General features: G+C 34.5%; 1 protein-coding gene across 1 annotated transcript; it reads right to left on the reverse strand.

Moving 5' to 3' along the window:
- Positions 1-3,814: 3,814 nt before the first annotated feature.
- LOC111488827 (potassium transporter 6-like) lies at positions 3,815-9,270 on the reverse strand. The gene is made up of 8 exons (XM_023136767.1): positions 8,533-9,270; positions 7,968-8,460; positions 7,826-7,879; positions 6,789-7,049; positions 6,637-6,689; positions 5,405-5,528; positions 5,059-5,313; positions 3,815-4,972 (listed from the first exon to the last, which is right to left on the reverse strand). Exons 1-8 carry the CDS (start codon positions 8,572-8,574, stop codon positions 3,921-3,923), a joined length of 2,334 nt encoding a protein of 777 aa, XP_022992535.1. The 5' UTR covers positions 8,575-9,270; the 3' UTR covers positions 3,815-3,920.
- Positions 9,271-11,234: the final 1,964 nt, after the last annotated feature.

The raw sequence follows: 11,234 nt of genomic DNA on the forward strand, positions 1-11,234 counted from the left end.
TTTTTTGACCAACCCTCTTCCGCTCGGATTGGCTTGCAAAGATTTTCATCTTTCATGCCTAAATTACCATATTACCCCTCCACCTTTTTTGTACATATCCTTATTCTTTTCCGATAAGATAATATCAAACTTTTCTTCCTCTTTTTTTTTTTTTTTTTAATTCATATTTAATTCATATTTTTTTATCCGAATATAAAATTACTTTAAAATATTTCAAGTTTGTAATTCAGGAATAATCAATATTTTAGTTTTATGAATTTTTTTTAATTATTAATATAACATATATTTTCGACGAGTGATTTTTAATATCAAAATTATAATTTAATATTTAACTTCTTACAAACTTGAAGGGATAATGTGAAAATATATTTACAATGTAATAGTAAAATATTATAATTATAATAAATTTGATTTAAAAGATAAATCCTTACAGCTCGACTCAATTGTTTTAACTAAAGATAAAATTAGATAATAATTTATTGGAATTTAAAAATTAGGGTGAAAAAAAATAAATGGGAATTGGAGCGGGCGGCGAGTCTTCATTTTTTATTATATTTTGTCTCTCTCTTGCCATTTGGAGGAGTTAAAATAAAAAACATTATCTTCCAATAGTGTATTTCCACACCTATTTTAGTAATTTGATATTTGAAAGACCATAAATTAACAATAAATAACATTATAAATAAGTGATATTTAGGTCAAATATTGATAAGCCTCGTGTTAGGCCACCGTTTAAAAAAAAAAGGTGCTTTAATCCCCAATGAAAATTCTAATTATAATATTAGTATTGTATAATATTCAATACCTTTATAATCAACCCTACCTACTAAAATATGCCTAACTAATCAACTTTATCTTATAATTTTTTAATATATCATTCTAGATACTTCTATCTCTCACACCCTATTGTTATAGGGCAAAATAATAAATTTAAATACTCATACCAATCTTTTATTTTCGTAATTATTATTATTCAAAATAATTCAAAATTGTTAGCATAGTCGGTATATTTTTTATAATAATTTTATTGAATTTAATAAAATAATAATTATAAATGGTATTAAATTAACCAATGTGGGACTTACTCCTAATAATCTTCAACACGCTCACTGTGTAACTCTAATACCATTTGTAACAGTTCAAACTCACCAATAGTAAACTATCATCAATCTCACTGTTTTAAAATACGTCTATTGTAGAGAGAAAGATTAATTAAAACTTCTTTTAAGTTAGGTGTAAGCTAATCTTAATAGATAATCTATTAACAACTAATCTTATAATATATTAGAACTAATTAATGAATTGATTTTTCTACTTATTGAGTGTTTTTTTGTTTAATAATGTAATTATTTAATGATTAACTTTGCTTAAAGGAAAACCTCGTGAATTATAATAATGATTAGAGATAATGATAAGAGAATGGAACAAGATTTCTTGTATATTAATCACATCCGCATGCTAAACCATAACCGACCTTTCATAAACTCAAACACTGAAAGACCCATTTTTATATTATTAAAAATAAAATGGCCATTTAGAAAATGTAATTATTTTTACTTTATGTCCTTTTATTTCCGCCAATTACAACAAAAGCCCTTCAAATGACGGCGATATGGTGGGTATTAATTATTTGAATTAAAACAATTATTTATTTACTTGTACGAATATAATACATATTTTATTTGTTGATTAATTAATGGGAGAGATTAAAATAATATTTTGTTGATTAGGAGTTTCCACGTAGGCAGCCACGGTGCGAGCTTATCAGAAGATTAGTCTATCTTTTATTGGATAATGATGGGATATGGCGGTATTAATGAAATGAGTGATAAAATTGACAGAATGTTAGGGTCACTAATAATGGAATTATGGAATGGATAATATCTGGAATTTGAAGGAAAATAAGAAGAAAATAATAATTAATCGAGGGATAATATTGTAGATGAATGGAAAGATGAGGGTAATTAGGTAAAATGATGTGGGGATCCAAAGCGTGGGAATTTTAACAAAGACAACTGGAAAACGCAAGGCACTGCGAGGATGAAACTGATTGGTAAAATGACGGTTTTTTTTTTTAATTATTTTATAGATGATAATTAATATTTTTATCCTTATAGTATGATATTCAACTTACTTTCTATAATTAATTTGACACTCACGGATAAAATTTGTAATAAAAATTTTCTCAAAAAAATATCTTTTAAATTTAAAAAGGTTTTATTTACTCTTAATTTTAAAAAATTAAAAATACCCTTAGTATGGTATTAAATTAAATAATTTGAAGATAACATATTCTAGACCAAATATAAAATTTAAAAATATTTCAATTAATTTATCCAAAAGAGAAAATTGATAATCAAGGAAAAAAGAGTGGCAGATAGGTAAATAAGTGGATGTAAATGGGTTTTTATCCTATAAAAATTTGGGGAAGCTCCGAGAGGATAACATCAGGGACAGGGAATTATAGGCATCTCCTTTCTTTTCTATTATTTGTCGAGAAAATAAAAAAAAAAACTTTTTATTTATTTATTTATTTATTAATATTATTTTTATTTTTTGGGTAAAGAGGCCAGGGGGGTTTAATTTCGATTTTTGCCCTCCTGGTCCTGGCTAAGGCTGTCTGCTGCCATTTTCCTCGTCCCACACAACATTGTACGGAGAAGTTCGCCACGTGTAACATTAAGAGAGGTTCCGGGCCCACTTACCTCGTAAACCTAACTTCGAAAGGGAGTGGGACCCACTCGAGTCCTGGAAAACACACCCAATGGAAATGTGAAAACCGGGGGAGGGGCGGTCCGTATCCGAGAGAGAGAGAGAGAGGAGATAATGGACCACACGTAGGAGTGAAACATGTGCACTCCACGTGAGGGAGTTCCAGTGGGGCCCATGAGTTTTTTTTTTTTTTTTTTTTTTTTTTTTTTTTTTTTTTTTTTTTTTTTTTTTTTTTTTTTTTTTTTTTTTTTTTTTTTTTTTTTATCCATTCCTAAATTACAAGTTTTTAAATGTTTATTTGATCTTTAAAATTTTTAAAAATATATGATATTTTATTTATTCATTGTTTTTTTAATTTGTCTTTAATTGATTTTTTAAAACTTCAAAAATTATAGATTTGAAAGGAAATACCTAATTTAGATAAGTTTATTTATTTATTTTTTCCTCTAAAACGATAAAAATTAAATGAAAAAAATAAATAAGAATCAAGGCCGCCGGTCCGCCACCTCCAATGTGGGCCAGCCACCAGTTCACATGGTCAATTGCGTGTCAAAATAATAAACTTCTATCCATTTCTTAAATTCGAAAAGTTATAAATATAAAAAATTTGAAACTAAATTAATTAAGTCATTTTATCTATTATCCTTTTTTTTTTATATATCTAAAAAGGAAAATTATTGACATAATAAATAATATATATTCATAATTTAAATAAGCGTCAATTTATCATTCTCGATCTCGTTAGATGAGTTACTCTTACATCTCCCTCGTCAAGTGATGCTCTCGCTCTAGATTGACTTCTTGTAAAAATAGGATTGAGCAATCCCGATTATGGCATTTTCTCTAATAATCAAGTCGAGGCAGAGGCCTCTCAGTCCAAGAATAAGGAAACCGATCCTCCAAAAATGGAATGAGTTCGCAATAACCTCATCAATGAAGAGGTGACATCGTGCTCAAGAAATTCAACCAAAAGTCCTCCTAAGCCCGAGTTTACTAGGGATCTTAGAGTGACACCGAATCAATGCATAGAACAGACCAATACGCCCTCTAGTTAATTAACAAATAAGTATGTTTAATTGGAAGTAAATGTTGGATTAGTACCTGAATATAAATTGAAGTTTGTATGCTTTTTTCATTATTTTACAAAGATATTACAGCTTTGTATACTCATATCTATGTACATGGAAATCTGGTATTATGGTCAGGAACTAAACAAGATACATCATGCCCACCTCAAGGGTTGATGATGAATGCGATAAACCTACAGGGAACTCAGCTTCTCTGCTGTTCTTCCTCAAGAACTCGTAAACGAAGTCGATCGACACCCTTTTCAGCGTGCTCGATCCTTGTTTTGCTTTCATGTGTGACCGTCCTAATATGTAAGCTACTCCTCCTTCTCTTGCTTCCATTAGCTCTTCTAATTCTTCCATTGCATTCGTGTTCATTTTCGGGCTATCGGGTAACATGAACCGCACTCTTTTTCTCAATTCAACTGGACCGGGTGACCTTATTTCCCTTGTATCTGAACCTCGGTACAGGTCTTCAGAGTCTTCATCGTTATCGGTCTCGGCCACGGCCATCTGAATTCTATCTTCGTGTGTAGAAGATGATGTCCCAACCATTGACATCTTTTCATCACCTGCCTCTGCAGTTCCTGACCTTATAAACTTTGCTATGCTGCATAGAAGATCACTCTCAAACTCTATGTCGTCTTTGTGAAAATCTCGATACCCGTATCGCACAATGCACCTATAGAGTCTGTATTCACTCATACCGATACGACCAATAAGAAACCGTTCCTCTGGTCTAACGTGTGGCACTGGGACATACTTGATGCAAAGGAAAACAAGGACTTGATGGAAGGCGGGAATGTTGGTGACAAAGTGGGTGAAGATACCCGGGATTCCTGAAACTAGCTCGGTCTGTACAACACCCATCCCACGGACTCTCACAATGCCTAAGCTGGGACCGACACCGAGCAGCCAGTTGACAGAAACCTTGTTTTGGAGCTCAAATTCAAACTTCTTAAGAGTACCATAGTGCCAGACATACATGACTATGAGGAATACAATAGAAGTTGCAATGGGAACCCAGGCTCCTTCAAGAAACTTTGTAAGAGAAGCAGAGAAGTAGAGAGATTCAATGGTGCCAAAAAAGAAGATGAAGCCTATAGCAAGAAATACACTTCGGTGCCAGCACAGAACGATAACAAGCGACATCAAGCACGTAGTAACAAGCATCACAGTTATCACTGCCAAACCTGAAGACGACGTTTCAAAACAAGAGTTTAAGCTCAAATTATGTGCAACAAACGGACGTTTTATATGACCCTTTCGAGAAACATACCTGAGGCGTGGCCCAAACGCTTGGTGTCTCTGAAACCTATGGTAACAGCCAAGCACAACAGCATCAGAATCCAATTAACCTCCGGGATATAGATCTGACCGTGAACTTTCGAGGACGTATGGATGATTTTGACTCGAGGAAAACAACCCAAAGCCGAGCACTGCTTTATAATAGAGAACGTTCCGGTGATTATAGCCTGGCTTCCTACTACTGCAGCAAGCACAGCAATTATAAGGACAGGCCACCTCAATTTATCTGGAGAAACAAAAATTCCATTAGCCAACTAGCTCCCAATCAATAATATGTCTGAGAGAACCTTAATGTGGAAGCTAATCTGAAGACCTACCAGGTACAGATACGTAAAACCCAATTGGATGATCATTTGGAGAGGGATGATGTTGAGACAGATAGGCAGCTTGCCCCATGTATGCAAGGAGGAGAGACGGATAAACCATTAAAGTGAAAGCAATCTGCAAGCGTTTTAAGACATAACAGAAGTTAGAAAATTGGTTGACATGAACTGTAACACCAGTAGCAGATATTGTCCTCTTTGGGCTTTCTCTTTCGAGGTTCTCCTCAAGGTTTTTAAAACGCGTCTGTTAGGGAGAGGTTTTCACACACTTATAAAGAATGTTTCGTTCCCCTCTCTAACCGATGTAGGATTTCACGTAAACAAGGAACACTTCAGAAAACCAGAACACAAACATTTTCTTTTGCACTTAAAAACACTTTTTAAACATTTAGAAAGTCAATCCAAACAGGCTGTGGGAGAAAGTTCATGCGAGAGGATAACTTAGACACAGAATTTAAGAAAAATGGGCTGAAATGCCATGGGTAACAGTTAGAAATTCATGAAACAGATAAAGAAAGGTGATCGAGTAAACAAGTTACTGTTGTGTGAGACCCCACATCGGTTGGAAAGGGGAACAAAGCATTCTTTATAAGGGTGTGGAAACTTTTCGCTAGTAGACATGTTTTAAAAACCTTGAGGGGAAGGCTAAAGAGGACAGGAGTTTGGGCTGTTACATGGTGGGAGTTCATTGAACAGATAAAGAAGGGTGATTGAAAGAAATTCTCCCCATCATCGATCTTCAGTTGCACATTGATCGAACAAGCAAGTTAATAATGGGATTCTTGAGATAAACATTTGAAGACGAAGGTATTAGGAGAAAGTAAACATATTTGCCTTGTTTTTAAGCTACAATAAGAAAGAACAATGAATACAATAGTAGTATCTAGTAAACCAACATGAACTACAAGTCTTGGGGCAACACACCAGAGAAACAAGGAGAAATAGGGCTCAATCGATATGTCATCGAAGAGACATGAACTACAGACATGAGCTCAATCGATATGTCATCGAAGTCTAAAGAACGAATGGTGGCAAAACATCCTCCTATAGACTTTCTACCATCATTAAAGCTTGATCAGAAACAGATAGCAGTGAACAAGAAGAAGAATAGAGCACATAATCAACTGTGGGGCGTCCAATCAAAGACACTTTCCGAAAGAATTATCATGTGGTTTACAAGAAACCTCTAGCTAGTAGACGAGATAGACCAATATTCGAAATCGTACCTTGATTGACAACTGTGAAAAATGCCCAAGGTCAGCAAACATCGCCTCCGAGCCTAGCAAAATATAAACAAACACGTTTCTGATTAACAAGGAAATGGCTTTGCTTTGTAAGGGCACAACATGATAAACCAAATCAAATATGTGAAATTTACCAGTAATGCACAACATTATTCCACCAAGTGACATCCAACCTCCTTTCTGGGTTTTCTTGAGAAATTGGAACATGTAACGAGGAGAAATTGCTCTATAAACACCTGGATTCCAGTGAATAATATTGTACAACCCAATGGCACTGATACACAATAGCCAAACTGTCACTATGGGAGCAAACAAGAACCCGATCCTGTGCGTGCCGTAGTGTTGAAGAGCGAACAAGCATATCAGTACGATGCACGCAATCGGGAGTACTATATCTGCAGGAACATCAATTTACATGAGACTACTCTGACAGAGTCTAATATTTGAAAGTATAATGCAAAACTGAAAGAACAGATTTGCTCGGTTTGGGTACGATTTCTAAACTCACAAGCTCGAAAATAGTGATATCTACGATGATTTCCGTGCTTATAACGAACGTGCATGCCTAGAAGGGACTAAGCAAAAGCGGGAGAGGCCAAATTTTTCAGTCTCATTCCTCTATCCTGCAAGTTTCTAAATCTTTTCACCCTTCGTCTAACTATTCTTCATCATTAAAGTCCAGTCTCTCCTCAGTGGTCCCCTTTTCTCAAACACTACCATCCAACAGTTATATAAGTAGTGGCATGTCATGTCCTGTCTAACACAGTAAGCCATTCAATGCAATGGATTTGTAACAGACCAAACCCACCGCTAGCAGATATTGTCTTCTTTGGACTTTTCCTTTCGGACTTCCTCTTAAGGTTTTTAAAACGTGTATGCTAGAGAGAGATTTCCACACCCTTATAAAGAATGTTTCGTTCTCCTCCCCCAACCGATGTGAGATCTCACAAGATTGTAACTTGGGATGAGACTTGTCCGGAAGGTCTCTCAAGTATAGCTATCAATCATTCGTGTTGGCAACTGTTTGTGATGATTGCATAACATATGAAAGCAATCGACGGTGACCTCTCGTTCATAAGAAGACATGTGAAGTCGAATGCTCAAAACAACCATTTTAAACAATACCCAATAGTTTGGACAAAAATTAGTAGATGTCAGTGTAGATTCTTACATTGGTGATGCTCTTTCGCCATGGTATGCTCGAGACCAGAAACAGCCGAAAGAACTGACAGATGAATGAGGAACAAACATCCAATTTAAGAAAACCCAAAACAGAAATTGAATCAGTGATGCAGAAAGTTAGCAATGATTACCAGAAATAGCCGGTGTTAGGATGCCATCTCCAATCACCATGCAAGTCCCAATTAAAGCAAGAACGAGCAAGAACTTTTGAAGAACACGACGCTTTTCTAATGCGGATTTGAGTTTGAATCCAAAGCTTTCCAGAGATGGCGGACCAAGAACATTCATCTTGTACTCAGTGAGTTCAGAATCAGCCAATTGGGTATTGGGCAAGGAGCTAACTCGTGCGTGTCGACACAGCAACGAATACAGAGCAAATGTCCCTCCCTCGCCATTATCATCGGCTTTAAGAACAATAAATATGTACTTAAGCAAAGGAACAATGGTAAGAGTCCAGAAAACAAAGGACAAAACCCCATAAATCTCGTCGTTGCTCTGAGTATGATCGATATCTTCTTCTGCAAAAGTGTTCCTATAGACATATAGAGGCGAAGTGCCCAACTCCCCATAGACAACCCCAAGACTCTGATAAGCCATCATCAGAACCGTCTTCCATGAATCTTTCTACAAAACATAAACAGTGAAATCGCTCAAAGAAGAAGCCAAAATGCATGCTAGAGAATGCAAACGACTTACCTTCGTATTCTTTTCACTAAGAACTCCACTTTCTAGATCCATAACCAGAAGGGTCAAGTTCTCATAAGTTGAACAAATCCATTTTCTACTCAAATCTCAAGAAACCCATTATTTTAATGCTCAGAATGGAATAAACAATTCAAACAAAACCCCATGAAAACGAAAATGCAAAACACCCTTTAGAAGATTGGAGAAAATACTAACGACCCACGAGTTTATGTAACTATTATGAGCGAAATAGAGGGATTTATAGGAAGAACGGACACGAAAAGCCACAGATATGAAAAAAGAAGACAACCCCTTTGAAAATCAGAGAGAATAATTTTCGTAATCAATAAGAAAGGGACTGATAAATGAAGGGATTAAAGGAGAAGATTCAAGAAGGGTTTATCGTAAGCTCTACTTTATGTAAGAAAACGAAATTTGCAGTGTGGAGCAATAACACCCACTTGGGTTTCTCAGAGAGAGTCAAAATGGTTGAAAGTGGAAAGGGAAAAAGATAAACCAACCGCTATTCTTCAACGCTTCTCTGCAATTTTGCAAAGAACAAGAAGAAGAATTCGGAGTACATTCCTTTTTGTCTGATTTTGGTGAACAAATGGCATTGAAAATTCGCTATGAATCTGTTTGTTTACCAGAAAAATGAACTCGGTGAATTCGGGGCCGAGTTGACTCCACGTCGTGATGCTACGTAACTGACAAAGAAATTCTGAACATAACCATGCCAAATTCTCAACCACCGATACAGACTGCGTGAAGAACAGTTATTATTTCAATCAAAATTTTGACAAATGAATTAAAAAAAAAACTTGAATCTCTTTGAATAACGCTTTTTAATTCAAGGGGTTTGTTCTTTAATATGTTCTGTCAAAATTTTCCATTGCAAAGTCAAAGTTTTCAAGCAATTGTTCGTGAATGAGAACTGAAGAACACTGACGGAGAGAATTTGTTATTGATTTTAATGATCATCTCTTGGGTTTTGCTCGAGCTGGAAAATTTGGATGTTTTATTATGGAAGAACAAGGGGACATTTGGATGTATTCTTGTTTGAGATCATCCCTTTCAAGTGAAACGCTTTTTAGTTTTGGATTTTTCAATGAAACCATGTTTAAGGGGAAGACCTCCATCCCCTATGATTTTAATAACCTATTTCATATTGCCGTCTTCAAATTGGATATCTATTAATTTCAATCCCAAATTTTTTATAAATAATTCTCAATCGATCCCAGCCAAATAGCTCAACTAAGTGCCTGAAAGATAAGAAATTTGAATTCTTCCCCTCCAAATATCAAGGAATGAAAAACGTGTTTGAGCTAGAATCCATCATTTTTTAGGAGAACTTGAGAGGGAGTTCTACGTTGACTAATTAAGAGTACGATCATGAGTTTATAGATAATGAATACTATCTCCATTGGTACGAGACATTACGGAAAAACCAAGAATAAAGTCATGAGAGCTTATGTACAAAATTGACAAAATATCATACAATTGTAAAGGTCTGTGATTCCAAACATAGTATCAAAGTTATACTCTTAACTTAGTTATGTCAATAGAGTCTTCAAATGTCGAACAAAGAAGATGTTAGCCTTCAAAGTGTAGCCATGACTTAGGTGTATTTTTGTTTGAAGGCTCTATAAGCCTCAAGGGAGGTTTTATGACTTTATGATATAGTTTGTTCGAGAGGAAGATTGTTTATGATGGTCGGGAGGGAGTCTCATATTGGCTAATTAAAACCATATTCTATAATTAATGTCATTTTATAAAACACCGAAATTATATCGTTATATTTCAAATATTTTGTCATATATTCTAAATGATAGGATCGTTATGTTAATCTCCATGTTGGAACCCAACCTTAAAAACATTAAACTAGTTTTCACGCTAGCCATATCCACATGTCCAATGGTACGTAGAGTTTTTAGGTAATTAATGAAATTAATTCATTTGTTATATAAGCCAAGTAAATTAATAAAGTTGATTTAAGTTGTAGAGGGTTTTCTAATTCGCTCGAGTATTTTCACCCACAAAAAAAAAAAAATGTAAAGATAAATAAATTTACCTTCAAAATTCATTTTTTTTAACCTAAGAGGTGAAAATAATTTATACTTACCTTCACAAATCATGGGTTGGAAAGAGTAGGTAAATGGTAAAATTGATGAAGAAAATACAGTTTTGAAGTGGTAAAAGTAATTTTGATGGTTTGGTGTTGAGTTGGTGGGAGGACAGGGTGCGTGTTGAGTGGGGCATTCTCCTTCTGTATTTATTCAATTTAAATGGGTCCAACTTTGATTTCAACAAAGATTGAGGGTTCAAACATAAAAAAACAAATAATTAAATATGTTGCACTGATATTTCTGGTTTAATATCAGTGCAACATCTTAGTAAATATTGTTTACTTTGATCTGTTACGTATCGTCATCAATCTTACAGTTATAAAACGCATATATTAGAGAGAAAATTTTACACATTTGTAAGAAATGTTTCATTCTCCTCTCCAATAAATATAGGATCTCACAATCCCACCTCCCTTGGATGTCAACGTCCTCGTTGGCACACCGTCCGATGTCTAGCTTTAATATCATTGGTTGCTCAAACCTACCATTGAATAATAAAGCCTTTAAAATTTGAATATTGTACTTATTTATATTTTTTTTAAAAAAATCACAATTCCCTATTTTAAATTTATTTAAATTATATTTTAA

This window comes from Cucurbita maxima, unplaced genomic scaffold (genome assembly GCF_002738345.1).
Source record: "Cucurbita maxima cultivar Rimu unplaced genomic scaffold, Cmax_1.0 Cma_Scf00001, whole genome shotgun sequence".
Taxonomy (NCBI): Eukaryota; Viridiplantae; Streptophyta; class Magnoliopsida; order Cucurbitales; family Cucurbitaceae; genus Cucurbita; species Cucurbita maxima.

Coding starts and splice junctions, on each gene's coding strand:
- LOC111488827 (XM_023136767.1), bottom strand. CDS start 8,574: ATGGATCTAGAAAGTGGAGTTCTTAGTGAAAAGAATACGAAG. Junction 8,461..8,532: donor TTAGTGAAAAGAATACGAAG/GTAAGTCGTTTG, acceptor TATGTTTTGTAG/AAAGATTCATGGAAGACGGT. Junction 5,529..6,636: donor TTTCACAGTTGTCAATCAAG/GTACGATTTCGA, acceptor AAACGCTTGCAG/ATTGCTTTCACTTTAATGGT.